This window comes from Enhydra lutris, unplaced genomic scaffold, assembly GCF_002288905.1.
Source record: "Enhydra lutris kenyoni isolate GAN:26980312 unplaced genomic scaffold, ASM228890v2 scaffoldscaffold3, whole genome shotgun sequence".
NCBI lineage: Eukaryota > Metazoa > Chordata > Mammalia > Carnivora > Mustelidae > Enhydra > Enhydra lutris.
In genome coordinates, this window is record NW_019154087.1 from 70,214,076 (window position 1) to 70,231,921 (window position 17,846).

Below are 17,846 nucleotides of genomic sequence, written 5' to 3' on the forward strand. Positions count from 1 at the left end.
CATCATCTATCCCATTTTAAGAATTTTTTTCTTAAATAAACTACTGGAAGGTGTGGAGATAAACTGTTTAAACACACAAAAGCATGATAAACCATGACAACGTCAGTTAAAACAAATACTACCTAAATGGCAACATTTATACAGGAAATAATTGGCTCTGGTCAAAGAGATCCAAAAAGTAGGGCTCTTTCTTCCAGAGGCTGTAGTAAAGCCACGGTTAACTTTGCCTTGAACAGTCTTTAGTTTTAAGGCTACTGGCAATGACCATGTTCTACAATCTTAGCACAGGAGACAGATTTTTTCCACGATAAAAAACAAAGTCAGGGGGCCTGAGTGGCTTGGTCAGTTAAGCATCTGACTCTTGGTTTCAGCTCAGGTCATGATCTCGGGCTCCTGGGATGGAGCCCTGTGTCGGGCTCTGTGCTCAGCAAGGAGTCTTCTTGAAGATTCTCTCTCTCTCCCTTCTGCCCCTTCCCATCGTTCACTCGTTCTATCTCTATCTCTCAAATAAATAAACCTTTAAAACAAAACAAAAAACCAAAGTGTTTCCCAAGCCAAGCCAACTATCCAAGGAGGCCCATCTTATTATGTGGTATCGACAGGCACAAGGATCACCTCTTTGTCTCATCTTTATTTTGCTGTTCATTCTTTTCTTTCTGCTCCTCAGCAGACTAAGGAGAAATTCTAATTGTGGGATTCATGTTCAGGGAAAGAGCTTTTCTTTAAGACATCTCCTCTTCCCTCAGCTCATAGCCTCAAGTACCATTTACTGGACTTCTGTAATATTTTCATGCAGAAGGGGCCAGCAAGTGAAGGAATAATTTTTTAAGCACTTAACAACATTCTGAGAAGACTTTCATTCATCATTCAGATGAAACTAGCTAAATTGTTTAGAGTGAAGTAATTTGAAAACAAGTTGAAAACCTAGAGATAAAATCCCACCGTAATCACTGACACAATCAAGTAAATTTTGAAAAGCCCAGAAGAAAAATTCCCTATTAGTCTGGTTAGGAATAGAAGGCTATACATCCAGAAAAAGATCAATGCTCAAATAGGAATAACCAAATTTGTTTACTGTCTATGTCAGAACAGAAAAGCCTGGGTTGAAACTGAGATTTTTCTACAACAAAACATTCCCTAAAAGACAATAAAAAGTGATAAAGGACTTAATATGTTCTACCAAATAAAATCAAGTGCAGGTCATCCGGCCTCTTAAATCACCAGGGAGGAGCTCCACATCAGCTCTTGCTTCCCCAGATACTACAGATTAAGTCCATAAGCTTTTGATAATGTCTTTATGTATTCAACTTTAATATCTGTATATACACCCCAGCGAAATTTATGTACTTTGTGTTTTATGACTCTTCTTCCTGGCATAGAAGCTCATAATTGTAAAGCTTGAATAATAATACATAAATATGGTTAAATATGTTTATCTTTATTTGTGGTTCCCCCAAACAAACAAAAGGGATCAGAACTGCTATGCGTTAGTTTGCTCTACATGCTGTCGATGCTCAACACGGTTTCATTCACCCAGTGCACTCACCGAGCACCTTCTCTATGTCCTGTTGGAAGCGACCAGAGGCACTCCCAAATATTCAAGACCCATTCAATGGAATGTGCAGTATGGAATTGGCTCCTTAAGAACTATGTGAGCCCATACGACTCACTAATTAAGTCTAAAGACTTCTTTCTTTTGGAGAGTCTGGCCTGAGTAAGTAGAAGTTGAGCTAATTTCTAATGTTTTCACCTCTGCCCTGCTGCAGGCAACGTCAAGTCTGCACACAAGCTCATCTAATAAAATCTAACACTTTATGCCAGGAGTTTATTAGTTAATTCTTTCTTATTTAGGAAAGGTGAGAAAAGAAAAATATTTTGGGGGGGGACATTTATATGACATAATGCCGTAAGTTCAGTGGGAACTCATAAATATCTCACTGTGTCTAACAGATGATTATAAATAGTGCATATAACACACTCTATGAAATAATGATTTACTGTCTGACTCAATTACAAATCTAAAAAATTTATTTAAGGGGATTTTTAAAGGCCATAGATTAACCAGTGAGTCAATAAATCCTTGTGGATTATTTATCTTTTAAGGGAGAGCTTTCAGAAAAACATATACAACACTGAAGAGAAAAAAAAAGAGCAGAGTGGTCAGAAAGCACTTACTGTATCCTACAGGCTGTATTCACAAATAGATTTTACATACGTCTCCTTTTTGTACCATACAGGTATGGTAAAATTATATAATCCCATTCAATTTTTAGTTATGACCAAAACAAAATGAAATTCAACACTGGAAATACATTACTACATAAAACAGTATGAGATTTTTAATCTTCCAGTATAACTCCTAAAGTAAGTTTTCCAGGTAGCTGTTTTTATAGATACACTTTTCCTTTAAATTTTGTTTTTAAATTTGATAGCTGTACACTAAGTGAACTGAGTGATTCATCTAGGTAGGAAAAGAATCACCCAGCCAGGCAATCACATTTGTCTGACCTTGTTTTATTAACACAATGGCACCATCTCATTTTTAACCTTCCATTTATCCCACCTGTGAATGACTAAAGTTTTTTTACTCTCTTTATAGATGCAAGATCTTTTCAATTTCTGGAAAAAAGAAAAAAACACTAGGAGTCAAAGGTTCCTTTTTTTTTTTTTTTTTTTTTTTTTTGATTTTTTTTTTTTTTTTTAAAAATAAAAAAAAAATTTGGTGTAAAAAGTTTTTTTTTTTTTTTTTTTTTTTTTTTTGGCCTTTGTTAGTGATTTCTTGAAATTAAAATAGATATGTTATACAATATGCATTATTTTAAAAAAATTATTTTGTTTGTCCCTATTTCTGCTATTTGGAGTTCATTCCTCAAGAACACAGATGAATTCAGTTGCATTTAACACTGAGAGAGTGCTTTATCAATGAATATATTTTACAGTTTATTCTTCTATTTTGTGACTCATAGACCTTCATGCTATTTCCACTTTCATGCTATTACATGTCCTCACACAGTGAAGGCAGTGGGGCAGAGCTTCATCTATTTCTTTTAAATTTTAGTTAACATACAGTATAATATTGGTTTTAGAGTACAATTCAGTGATTCATCATTTACATACAACAATAAATGCCCTCTTTAAAACCTACCACTCATTTAGCCCACCTCCAACCGACCTTCCTCCATCACCCCTCAGTTTGTTCTCTACCGTTAAGAGTCTCTTATGGTCTGTTTCCCTCTCTCCCTCCCCCACCTTCCATATGTTCATCTGTTTTCTTCAAGTGAGATCATATGGTATTTGTCTTTCTCTGCGTGACTTGTTTTCATTTAGTGTAATACACTCTAAGAGCTCCATCCAAAAATATAATATCTTGATCACAATATGGGAAGGCTTACATCTACTTCTAGAGAGAACTTCCATTATGTTTACCAGCACACTCCCAAAAGAAAAGACCTGCACACAGCTGTGAAAAGCAAGCCCAACCATTCCAAACAACATGGCATACAAAGGACTTTAAAAGAGAAGGGAACACTGCTCTACCACTTTGCCTCAGATAATGCCCTGCCTTCAAAGTTTTCATCTTTGGGGTTGTTTTCTCATATTAATATTACTCCTATTACTCAGCTCTGCATATTTTTATGCAAGCATTGCAGTGTGTCTAAATATTCCTTAATATAAAATTTCTGGTGAAGATTAACCAACTGGTCTGAAAAAAGAAACTTCTATTCCACTATATAAAGATGCAATTTTCCTCATTCTACCTGACGAGTAGTGGAACAGCCACGTTTGCTGCTTTCTGCCTCACCGTTTCTAACTTACTGCTCTAAGTAATGCTGGTATCAAGTTTCTGAGAACCAAATATCAGTTTAGGGTTTGCTTATGTGTGTAAAATTACTCCCTGTCTCTTAATTCAAAAGGCATGAAGAGTATAATCTGCATCCGTTAAAGGCCTAATAAGCTGCTAGAGCAAATTCTTAATTGAATTTTACTAAGAAAGCTAGTAAGTACTGGTAAAGTAAGTCTTAACCAGCTTTCAGTGAAGAGAAGCACATTATTATGTGAGGAGAACCACAAATAATAAGTTGGTCCTCATGATCCCTGGCTTAATGCACAGTTTTATCCTATTTGGAACCATAATGCTGTGGTGTTAGTGTCCCTCACAGGAGTTGGGGTGTCTACCTAATGCCTCTAAAAATTCAAAATAATACATCTGCACACACATACACATACATATACAAACACACAAAAGGCATAAGCCCAGGGAAGCAACCTGATTCTTTCTCACTGGTAAGGAGACTATTTCAAGGTCTATGTGACAGGTTCTCTGATTTTATGACTACTGCCATACTGTATCTAGCATGTGGTGATAAAACTGAGGTGTTGCTCATGTCCTTGTCAGGAGACCAGATGAGATCCTTTTGTCTCGAGATGGGCTACATTTGCTGTTGGGATATTTTTTGGTTTCTACTACAAAAATTTTACCTTTATGTTCACAATTAAAGAGGTCAGGGTTACTCTGTTTCTATTAATTACTAGTTTACCTGGTCTGTTATAGAATTTCTTTTTTGTCAAGAGAAGCATTTTGACTGGCTATATGTCTAATAATTTTGATTGGATGTATCTCTAGCAATACAGATACTTAGCAAATAAGAGTCTATGCATGAAGAGTATGCATTATCATCGATGCTCAAGTAACCATCTTCTCATTTCTGAGTACACCATTTCTCATGGAAGAACATTTTGTAAAGGTAAACTTAACACATAGATGCAAACAAGATAGAGCAGTAGTTGTAATTTTCAGTGAAGCAACCTGCAATTTCTTCAACTTATTTAATTAAAAATTGAAGATCTTAAAAAAAATTGAAGATCTTTAATCATAGTCCAATCTATTTAAAGTATTTCAACAGAAATTTTTTTTACTTGTCATGCTTATCTCCTTAACAAATATCCTCAGGAGACTTTAAAAATAAACCCTTAGGAAGTACTGAAAATGCCTTAATTCTTATCCAGAAGTATCATGGCATCAGAATCACTTTTTTAGAGTTCTAGGTACCTGAGCCACATCTTAGGAGACTGAATGAATCAGTATCTCAATAGCTTGAAAATGTAAGAAAACAAAAACCGAGTAAACATTCTGGTTGAACTGGTCCTCAGGAGAATACAAATTAAAACCAGAATGAGATACCACTACATATTCACTAGAATGGCTAAAAGCAATGATTGATGATACCAAATGTAGGTGAGAAGGTAGTGTAACTGGAAGTCTCCTACACCACTGATAGGAAAGCAACAAGTAGGGGCGCCTGGGTGGCTCAGTGGGTTGAAGCCTCTGCCTTTGGCTCGGGTCATGATCCCAGGGTCCTGGGATCGAGCCCCATGTCGGGCTCTCTGCTCCGTGGGGAGCCTGCTTCCTCTTCTTTCTCTGCCTGCCTCTCTGCCTACTTGTGATCTCTGTCAAATAAATAAATAAAATATTTTTATAAAAAAAAAAAAAAAAGGAAAGCAACAAGTACATGACCTAAGATGGAGCGATTCCGCCCATGGGTACATACCCACAAGAACCAAGGGTTCATGTCCATCAGAAGGTACACACACACACGGCACAACTCACAGTAGCTTTATTTGTATTGAAATGTAGAAACAACCCAAATGTCCATCAACATCCAGAGAGGTCCATAATTTGTGATCCGTTCATACAACGGAATGCTACAGAAGAGGATGAAGGACTCCCACTACTATGCTACATGGATGAATCTCATGGACTTCTACTGGAAAAAAGCCAGATTCAATGGTTTTATTTATATGAAGTTAATGAATAGGCAGAACTAATCTATGGTTATAGAAGCAAAATCATAGTTATATTTGGGCTTTTTTCCTCAGTTTTTACTGGGAAAAAGAATGAAAAAGCTTTCCAGGTGGCCGGAAATGTTCCACCTCCGGATCTGAGCAGCAGTTACACAGATTTCTATTTCTATATGTAGATACAGATAGATTATATAAAACTATGAACTGTATACTTAAGATCTGTACCTTCCACAGTAGTAAGTTACACATGAGTAAACAAGTAAATAAAAAGAAATGTAAATGTTCTCTAAGAAGCACTGCTTTATAGGAAAGGGAGCATATGTATATTCTTATGTTAGTTTTCTAAAGGGAAGAATATTAAATGGAGAATATCACTATTTTTTAAAGCTACTATTAGATCTGGGCATTTTGAAAAAGCAACTCAACTGACTGATAAAAGGCAACTTTCTGATCTTGCACCCTGAAATGAGACCAGGAGCCTTTGCGCCAAGCCAGTAAGCTGTTTAGAGCCGTTAGGCTGTGTTTCCTGGTACTTGTGGAGCAGATTTAACAGCTTCCACCTTGGTGTAGAAACAAAAATAAATCTGCACATTTCCAAGAAAAACAAAAGAATTTCATCTCTACCCTCAAATCTGCTAAATAAAAGCATTCATAGGAACTGCACATAGTTCAATGAGCTAGAATTTAAAAACAGATTCAGCTTGCCAGCATTCTGAGTATTCAATAATAGCAGTGGTCACCTGGGGCAGCGGAAATAACATGGTAACGATATTTTGAGAGGTTCCTGGAATCAAAACACGGGTCAGATTTTTCCCCTTTCCCTTTGTTTTCAGCAAAAACTAGTTATTCTCATAGGGACCATGGATAGTTATTTTCTCAGACTATAATATCCAAGCATAGGATATTTCTTCCCACATCTAGCCTGACATGAGTAGAGTGAAAAATGGTTTGGTGTCATTAGTTTTAAGCCAAGAGTGAGAGCATACTCAGCTCTGAAATGGGAAGAGCACAGCACTCCAGGGACAGATCTAAGTAAAAACAAAAACACCTTTTATTTAGTGATTGGTGGTGAGATCTATTTGGAAGCAAGAAAATATAGAGCAGTGGTAAAGTAAATGGAAGAACACAGACATTTTGATATTTATCTTGTCACAGTAAATTGTACGAACATGATCACAAAGGATAATAGCAGTTCTCTGCAGTTTAGGATTTGATACAAATCTTTAAATGTGTGGATTTTTTTTTAAAAAGGCATCCAGCAAAGTCAGCTACTACAAATGAATACAGAAATAGAGTGGTTAGCTTTAAAGCCTTTTTACAGTTTTGCTACTAGGCATGAAAAATCAAAATTATAGAGTAAGATATTTTTGTGGCTCCTTGATATTATACAATGAAGGACTGTTCATCTTTCACTGATTTATGGCTTACTGATTTATTTACAACTTTATGATTTATGAGGAGCTCAAGTCTTCAACATCAGAGTAAGACATTTCTAACTGTGGCTATCTGGGAGAAGGCCAGGATGAACTTGTAAAAAATCTATATTGCAGAATTTAAAAAACAAATGCAGCCGCATTTAGATATAACTCATAAATTACATTTAGAAAGCACTAGCAAATTGAAGTCCTTAGTGGCTTTTTTTAATGAAGAGATAAAAAATGAGTTATGATTAGCACAGCTGTTCTTGGTAACCAACTCATTATGTATATCAAATGTGACTAATAATTCTATTAATTTTCTTACAACCTCCCCCTTTGTTGATATCGTGAAGATAAAATATTCACAAATTGAGAGTTTCATTCAAGGCAATTGTACTTTATCTGTTTTAAAAGGATTTGGGAGTTTGCCCCCCTCCCTATATCATTTAAGTTTATTAAGTGAAAAACAGACATTGTGACTGATTCTGACTATTAATATCAATGAAAATTTTCTACTAAGTACAAAATAAAGTGCTTAGTATGTTATCAGCTACAGTCACAGAACTATCCACAGAACCATTTAAAACTACCTAGGCTTTTCCTGACCTTCTTAAGACAAAATTAGCTGCTATTTGCGCTTATTTATTTCCTCTTTACCAGGACACTTATCTATCAATATTACAATTCCTAGAGAATTAGCCTATCTCTATTAGACAGACTGTAAGCTCTATGAGGGCAAGAACTGTATTAACACAGTCCTATAGTATCATACTTTAATGTATGTATAAAATCATACTTACATAGTAAAGTATGATTATACACTACACACACACAATGTATCTTGCACTCGTCAACTGTAATGAATTATTCTGATATGAATCCTTCCCCACTAGATGCTCACTCAGTTCTGTCTGTAATGCTTGCCATCTCTCTCCCTAACTAGTCACCTAATAATGTGTAGGTTAAACGAATGTCCAAAGCCTAGTAGAGTGCTGGCAAAGGCAACAATTTGGTAAATTAATGAATCAATTTTCTAAAGCAGACAAAAGTTTCCTTTTTCCCAGAGATGACTGGATGTTCATCAAACTCTCAGATGATAAGAATCATTCTAAGGTAAACAAATGGACCAGACTTCATGCCTTCAAGCTCACAAAGTTAATCTCAGATACTTGTGCATTCGAAATTCTTATTTGGGGGAGGGGGTCTCAAATCCACCCACCCCTAAATGGGCTTCCAAAAATTAGACTTCTTTTTTTTTTTTTTTAAGATTTTATTTATTTATTTGACAGACAGAGATCACAAGTAAGCAGAGAGGCAGGCAGAGAGATAGGAAGGGAAGCAGGTTCCCTGCTGAGCAGAGAGCCCGATGCGGGGCTCAATCCCAGGACCCTGGGACCATGACAGAGCCGAAGGCAGAGGCTTTAACTCACTGAGCCACCCAGGCGCCCAGACCTATTTCTTGACTGAAGAATGTATCTCCTCTAGGAGGGTCTCTCATTTCCTTTGCTAATTATATTTAGGAGAATTATATAGAAAACAAAGAGAGACGGAAGGACACTTACTAAAGTCTTTTAGATCAACTGAATCCATACAGGCAACTGATAAGGACAGAAGTCTACTTTTATGTCAGTAAAAACAAAATATAAACTGAAAAGGTAGCAGGCAAAAGAACATCATCAACTCAAAGAGTATACAATGACTTAAATTATTTTAAGTGAAAATCCATCATATCATGAAACTGATGTAGCATCTTAATCCAAAAATTATCATTACTGAGTGGTCATTAAGTAACCACTAGAGAGCTATCTTATTTGTGACTTCAACTTTAAAATCCTCCACTGTACTCAAACATAGACTATATATTCAAGAAGAAAGGAAAGGAGTTTAACTGGAGTTAGAAATAATACCCCCATGCCCACTTAAAATGTGAACATATTTAGTACTTCACAAAAACCACTGAAGCCTTAATTCTACACATGAAACAATTTCTTGAGGCTTTTAATCACGAGAGCTCAATTGAAAAGCTCTAGCTCATTAGCCACCTCCTGTCTACACTGGATGCCTCCTTTCCTGTCTCAGTGCTGCCCCCTCAGGCATCTGGATTCCCTCACCGAGGGGTTTCCCCACCCTGCCGGGCCAATCCCAGTCCTGGAAGGCTCCTTCTTGCAGGCTGCCCACTGGCCAGAAAGGAAGCAGCAGGCTGACCTGAGCTAATTAGAGATGATTGCTCTTGCACTTCATCCAAAACTTGATGTGGATTGTTGATGCAATTTTTCCAGCCCTCACCAAGCCTCCAGCACTCCTAAATATAGATCTATGGAAATGTACACTGTAATGTGAATATAACCATGAAGACGGTAAGGTCAAAGACCTCAGGCCACCTTTGTTTCTGATTTTTGGCTTTACTAACCTAAATGTGTGTTGGAGTCCCCTAGATAGGTGTTTGTTATAAAAGGAAGAGAAGCAGAGAAGTGGACAGGGAATAAGTGGTCAGGACAGCTATATAAAAGCACCTGAAGAGGAATTCCACCTGTAAGATTCTTCATGAGACCTCTACCCACTCAGCTCCTCCCAGGACAGGCACTCCGAATCTCAGCTCCTCAAGGAACTCTCCCCCTGCCTTTATTATTCACAGCCCCCCGCTCCAGTCCTGTAGAATGGTTGTTCCACCTCTGGGTCCTTGCTCTCCCTTGCCCCTAAGTCTAGGGGGTTCTGTAGTTCTTTTTCACTTACGTAGAAATACTACTTCCTTCAAAAGCCTACAGTTTACCTGAGAAGCTTTCCTTCACTACATCTTATCTAAACCTTGAGCTCCCTCTCCCTCCATGCTCTAAAAAGAGATACCTAAAAAGGAGATATCCTAAAAAGGATACCTCTGTGTTAAGCAAACTCATTTGTTACTTTTTCATCATGTTTTGTGACCGATTGTCACTTGTTTTTCATATGCACTGATAATCATCTTGACTCTTTCCTAACTTCATAATCCAACATAGTTTTTAAGATAACAACTAAAGTATAGAGTCACATGAAAATGATGCTTTTAATAGGTGAAAAATAGTCAAATGTCAGCAGTGCTATAAGGTTCACCTTATATATACAGAATCAAGGAATGCTCTTAAATAAGTATGTTACCTTTTTCAAGACATTTATTTAGACACTGCCCCACAATGGTTAAGTCTCCCCTAAATCCTAGAAAAAATTTCTTCCCAAACTGATTCAGAACTTTAGTGCTTTTTTTTTCACATGTTGTTAGCTATTATAAAAAAAGAAGCAATATTTTTTCTGTAATTGAAATAACAAAGAATTTCATAACAGTTCTAAAAATGCAGTAATAAAGGAGAACTCAGGTTGAATAATAAAATCTTGAGCTTACCTTCTTCTGTAGGATTAAACCCACAGATGTCACAAATACAACGAACCCACTTATTCATCTCTTCCTCACTGTCTGCTACCAAGTAGAATATTCGGTCAATGGTGTTGATATCAAAAATGTAGCTGTTTTCAAACTCTTTTTTATTAAATGTCAACCCAGCATCAACTTGCTGACATAAGTTTAAATCAATAATACGGATAGGCTTCTTGGCATGATCATTTTTGTAATATTCCAAGACATCTGGATCTCCAGTTAAGCGACCACTGCGTAACACAAACCATCTCCTCTTCCATGCCTAGGAACAAAACAAAAATATCCATCTAGTATTAATTTGACAGAATTTTTTCAAGTTTTTCAGTTTTTCAAGAGAGTGCACACTTATCAGACTAATTTTACAAATGCGTTGTCTAGAGAAAGTTACATACACGTTTTCTTTGTTTCGACAGAATAATCTACCACTCCAGCAAAATTTACTGATGCCTCAATTAACTTAATAATGTATCTATATATACACATTTTATGTACTATTAGACCTTTTAATAGAAGACTGAAAGACACTGATTGATATCAGAAGATATTACATTGATATGTAATATCAAGTCAACGAGAAAGACTTAGTTTTTACTAAATATAAAAAAGCAATGGTTTCAACAAATGGAACCAAAGTGGATATCCACATGTAACAGAATTAAGTTGGACTCTTTACATCATACAAAAATTAACTGAAAATGGATCAAAGACTTAAAGGTAGGAGCTAAGACCATAAAACTCTTAGAAGAAAACAGGGAAAAGCTTCATGGATATGACACCAAGAGTGCAGAAGAAACACAAAGGAAAAAATAGGTATACATCAGAATTTAAAACTTAACATACTGAAGGACTCGATCAAAGAGTGAAAAGCTAACTCACAGAATGAAAAAAAATATCTACAAATAATTTATCTGATAAAAGATTAACATCTAGAATATATAAAGAATTCCTACAACTCGGTAACAACAAAAATAAATAATCCAATTTAAAAATGGGCAAAGGATTTGAACAGATTCTCCAAAGATATATAAATGACCAAAAAGCACATGAAAAGATGCTCAACATCACTATCATTAGAGAAATGCAAATTGAAACCACAATGAGATGCAACTTCACATACGTTAGAATGTCTGTTATCAAGAAAGCAGAAAATAACAAGTGTTGGCCACGGTGGCAGAAATTGGAACCATTGTGCATTGCTGATGGGAATGCAAAATGGTGTAACTGGTATGGAAAACGGTATGGCAGTTCCTCCAAAGATTTCAGTTGAAAGTAAATATTTAAGAGAATTGAAAGTAAGGTCTCAAACAGGTATTTGTACGCCCATGTTTATAGTAGCATTATTCACAACAGTCAAAAGGTAGAAGCAACCCAAGTGTCCACTGTTGAATGAAGAAATGAATAACATGTGGTATACACATATAATGGAATATTATTCAAGTCTTAAAAGGGAATAAAAATCCAACACATGCTGTAACATGGATGAATCTTGAGACGTGAAATAAGCCAGTCACTAAAGGACAAAAAACTGCATGAAAATAAGTGAAATATGTGATAAGTGAAATAAGCCTGTCAATAACGGACAAAAAACCGTATATGATCACTTATATGAGGTACCTATTGGTAATAAAATTCATAGAGACAAAATGCAGAATGGTAGTTGCCAGTGGCTGGAAGGCAGGGATAAAGAGTGTTTAGTGGGTACAGTTTTAGGACAATATACAGTTCTGGAGATGGACAGTGGTGATGGTTACACAACAAAGTGAATGTACTTCACGCCACTGAAATTGTATACTTGAAAATGGTAAAAATGGTAAAATGGTTAAAATGGTAAATTTTAGATTACTTAGGTAAGATTAGGTATATCTTACCACATTAAAAAAAAAAGCAAAGTTTTTCATGCCTTAATATCATGCCATAAAGAATACATAAAGATACTTAATACATAAAGATACTTCAAAAGACTCCTTCCTATTTTAAGCTATAGATTTCTCTCTCTCTAGTATGTGTGTGTTTGGGGGTGGGTACAAGGAGTAGAGGAGGGGGGAAAAGGGTTCAGAAGCTTCCCTGACTTTTCACCTGAAAAGCAAGCAAAGATATGGACTGTGTCTTTCTTCCGGTCAGTCTACTGTTCAAAGACCACATGGAAAAGCTCTGTATTCTTTGAGTATAGATTGTAGTTTTCCTTCTCCTTTCTCTTTTTCCTTCTCATCCCAACAAACATATATTGGCAATCTGGATATGCACTCACAATGCATTCTCTCTAAAGCTTTGGTAAATTTTAAGTATGATGCTATGCCTGAAGAAATCTAAAATTCTTGTATCTCTCCTTGAAATCTACGTTGGTTAAATAATAAAAGCAGAGCCAAATGACTGAAACAGTCAGCTTCAGCAGTCTTTAAGCCAACAATTCTGCCCAGAAACAATACTAAACACTATTCCTCTCTGAAGATCTTCCTCTTTAATAACGTGGACAACTATACCCACAACTGAATTAAATTGGGTGCTAACTTCAGGTTTAACATTTCAATAGACTCTATTAAAAATTAAAAATTCTTTAAAATCTATTTTAATAGAAATGTAGATACACTAAAAGATAAATCAGCAAGTTAACTAGTCAGTAAGTTATTGATTATATTGTAAATACCTGTAGGAAGAAAATAAGAGTAGGTCGTTAATTCATGATTGCTACTCTCAAGGAGTTGTCTAATAACAAAACATTTACCATACATGAAAATATTTGAGAATATAGCAAACCCAGCAAAGTATCTGCAGAATTATTGCCAAATGGAGAGGCACTCCTTCTTGAAAACACTGGGTGCAATCTTTCAACAAGATTAGTAGAAATACCAAAGGCTTAAAAATACTACGTAGTTCTTTAATGTTATCAAGGATTTAAATTAACATCTCAGTCTGACTAAAGCTCTAAGTAAAGAGCAAATGATTAACGGTGTCCAGAAAGAGAAGGCAGTTGGGAGTTCTTACACATGCTTTTTTTTAGAAAACACTGAAAAATCATAACGTGTTAATTCACATGAATTTAGAACTGATTTCTGGATTACAAAAATCCACTCAGTTAATATATGACATCTACTTACTTCAGAATAAATAAATATCATCTCTCAGCAAAGTTAGGCTTCTAAGGATACCTCCTTATCAAGCAGTAAGCTTGCAAAATAGAGAAGAAAAGAGAAAAGAAAATACACTAGTATGTCATTTATCTAGGGCCATCAAGGAATCGTATCTTTTAGTAAGTGATTTCTCCAGATAGTGAAAGTTCCGTCTTTAAATACAGAAATGACTTTCTAAAACTTTAATGTCTTACATGGAAATCTTTCTAAAATGCCTTCCTACATAATTCATTGAACATAATTCATCCATTCCCGAATGACTCACTTAGTATTATAGGCATCAATCTCTATTCTGCTCTTTTAGGAAAAGCTCTCGGAGGCTACTGAACTGTACGGAGGATCATTTGCCCCTATGCTAAATACTGCCCGTACTGCTGTGCTCCTCTAGTTCATCTATAATCTTTTTCATACAGTTAGGCTTATCAACTGTCACTTCTCTCTTCTAATACAGTTAGTTATTAACAGGATGCCAAACTGTTTCCTGCCTCAAGAGACATTGTACATGCCATTTCGTGAGTCTGGTATGTTCTTTCCTTGTCTTAGCCAGGCCGACTCTGATGTTCTAGGCCCTCCCTTCCTAATAATGGCCCCCAGTGTAATATAGGGCACAATTTTAGGGACCTTATTACTTATGTAATATACTTTATTACCTTTGTGGTGATTATTGTCATTCTTCAATTTAAATTTCTTTGTGTTTATTTATTAAGCACCTAATTCCCTAAGCAGACTAGAAAGTCCACAAAGACAGTGACCATTTGTCCTTACACACTCAATGCATAGCACTGTGTCTGGTACCTAGAAATACTTGTCCAATAAAGAGAATTCCCCTAAGACTCTACAGTTGTAAAATTCTGAGAATATTAGATTAGACAGATGGGCCATGTTGAATAGAAAGGTGTGCCTGGAAAAACTCTTCCACATGAGAAAAAAAGAGCTCCAGTACTGAACACATACATAATAAAATAAATGTAACTAAGACAGCTTTACCAAAACACATGCACAAGACACCTTAGGAAAATGACAGAAAGAAAAGAACATGTCCTTCTGTTAAAGCTTATGTGTCCCTCTTTGCCTTCTGGGTAACTGTGGCTTCCCTGCCATTTCTTCGCTTCTCTGCTGAAATGATACTGTTCAAATTTAAAAGGCTCTTGGAAACTAAAATAAGTAGCCAAGAAATGAGTAGCAATCAATCAGGGCACAGTAGATAAGTTGCGCTCATGATTACAGAGGATAAGAGATGAACCCTTACAGCAGGAAATTACAACATTAAAACACAGACTTTAGCCAACAGCACCTGCCACTTATTTATTTATTTTTAACATAGTCCAAATGTGAATGTTTGTCTCAGTCACAAAATGAGTCACTCTCATTGAATCTGGCACAGATTAAACTGGAAAACAAAAGCAATTACATAAACTACACACTTTAATAAGGCAGATACAAAGGTTCTCTGGATTATGGTACAAAGCACAATTTAGCCACAGAATAAAGCTTGATGCTCGACAAGAGAACTGACATCAGCACCCTTGCTAATCACAGCACAAAAGCTTCTCTATGTTTTGTCAGAGTGCAAAATGGGCCCACATAAATCAGTCTTTGTTATCTGAAAATATCTGGGATTCTTAAAGTTTGCCCTATTTTTATCCTTTCTGCCGTGGTAGCCCCAGAGAAAGCTGTACATTGCCTTACCAATCCTGCAGCAATAACAGACAAAAAAAGGACAAGTTTTCTAGAAATCTTCAAAACCAAATATTCAAAGCAACTTTACATCAAATTCATGTAAAGCATCATTTTCAGTACCGGACTTCCATTACAAGCAGCTTTGCTTGAGAGGAACTATGCAAATTTACTTCGTTGTCTTTTCTTACATGCAATACTCATTTTCAATTTTAAGTTGAGTAAATGGTGCAGTAATAAGACTTCATCATCAGGTCTACATTTTGAAGTAGCTTAAAAGCACCCTACTCTAGTCCCAGTGTCTTGTCTCAGGGTTTTAAGAGTGACTTTGGCTACTATATTAACATCCAAACAGAAGTCTATATAGTCCATGGATCTCAATGGAAATATATTTAGATGAGATGCCAAACTAAATATCCATAATGCTTGGAGTATCTGCACTGCCACTTACCCATTCCCTGGGCTCAGGGGCTGCCTGCAGGATGAAGCTCAAACTCTCTGGCAGGCAGGGTACACAGGGCCCTTCAGACCTCTCCCTGTCTCTCCAGCCTCACTCTTTCCTCTCTGCCTCCCAACCACATCGGAAATGACTGCAGCTCCCCTAACACTCTGCTTCTGCCCTGCCTATGGCCCTACCACACACTGCCCCGTGACCCAAAATCTACCCCCATAGACCTAGCTCAGACCCCGTCAGGGCACCATCCCAAAATGGGCCCTTCCATGCTCCCCATTTCCACCTTGATGCTAGTTAATGATGTTTAACATTTCTACAAGTGAGTTTCTTGAGGGCTGGAGCTGTATTTTTACCTTTTATCTTTCTTTTCCTGCTGCCCAGCCCCAAGGAGGTGCTCAGTCTCTGTGTGCTGAATATGCCAATCAAAGGAGGCAAGAATAAAAACATGGAAGATCTCACATTATCTTATGTGTTATGGGGATAATGACATAACTGCAATCTGCCCTACCCATTTGTAAATGGAGAACTGTCAGGCAAGTTAGAGGTTTTTAAGCCATAAATTAATTTGTTTTAAAAACTCTACAGATATAAGAGGTATTTTTAAACTTCATTTAAAAAAATTAATTAATTAATTAATTGATTAAAGAGAGAGAGAGAGTACACAAGCAGGCAGAGTAGCAGGCAGAGGGAAAGGGAGAACCAGGCTCCCCACTGAGTAAGGAGCCTGACAGGGGGCTCGATCCCAGGACCCTGGGATCATGACCTGTACCAAAGGCAGTTGCTTAACCAACTGAGCCACCCAGGTGGCCCTTAGGCTTCATTTTAAAGGAGTTTTTCTTTTTTTTTTTTTTAAAGATTATTTATTTATTTGACATAGAAAGAGAGACAGTGAAAAAGGGAACAGAAGCAGAGGTAGTGGGAGAGGGGTAAGCAGGCCTCCAGCCAAGCAGGGAGCCCGATGCGGGGCTCGATCCCAGCACTCTCTGGGATCATGACCTGAGCCGAAGGCTCAACGTTAGACTGAGCCACCGAGGCGCCCTGGAATTTTTCTTTTAAGTACTTTCTGTACTTAATCAAATTACGTAAGTTAAACTGAAAACAGGCTTGTCACATTGAGGTAAGGTCTTAAAATAGGTCTATCATTCACCCTACAGAGTATGGGTCTGTACACACTGGCTAGAAAGTACAGGTGGGGCTCCATTATCTCCTGGGAAGAAAAACAATCTCAATCCAGGTTAGCCTCAAACCATTACCTGCAATAATATTAATAAATCCGCAAAATATGCCTAATTGGCATAAAAGGGCAAATGGGCTCTGTTTTAAAGAAAAACACTGCAACTGCTGCATTGCTGTTTTCTGACTTGTCTGTGGCATCACTGATAGGCAACATGCCTGCTGTAATGCTCGCCAAGCCTCCCTAATTCCTTCCCTGAATCCTTTACTGGAAGAATTGATTACGAAAAAAATAACCAATTTATGGGTGGACAGAAAAAGAGGAGTTCAGGGTGGTCCAGTGATTCTCAAATCTTAACTGCTCATAAGAAGTATCTGGAGAATCTTACTTAAAAAAAAAAAAAAAAAATGATGCCTGGAGCTCCATCTCTGACAGTCGGTCTGGGGCATTAGGCCTGGCACAGGCATACATAGTTTTAAATGCTCAACAGATGATTCTAATGTGACACCCTGATGGAGAAACCACTGGTCCAATCAATAGGCAGAATTAGGTTACTCAATGAAAACAGAATTTCAAAAACAATCAGAGATCCTTTGAAGCTTATATCTAATTCCTCAGGCCTTCCACTGTTGCCAGTGAGGTTAATTATATCTCCCTCTTTGTTTTTGTTCGTATTTATCCCACTGGCAAATGTTTGAACTCCTTTCTACTGTTGGAAACCTAATCCATTCTTCAAGATTCTGTCCAAAACCTTCCCCTTTCCTCTCCACACCTTCCCTCTGGACTC

At 36.9% G+C, this 17,846-nt stretch overlaps 1 protein-coding gene across 2 annotated transcripts in view; it reads right to left on the reverse strand.

The window, feature by feature from the left end:
* Positions 1–17,846, reverse strand: part of LOC111154396 (GRB2 associated binding protein 1) — a 125,339-nt gene that overhangs the window by 35,849 nt on the left and 71,644 nt on the right. For both annotated transcript variants that reach the window (XM_022513951.1, XM_022513941.1), the window contains exon 2: positions 10,594–10,888. In XM_022513951.1, the coding sequence (XP_022369659.1) occupies positions 10,594–10,888 (295 nt within the window). The remainder of the gene's footprint in view (positions 1–10,593; positions 10,889–17,846) is intronic.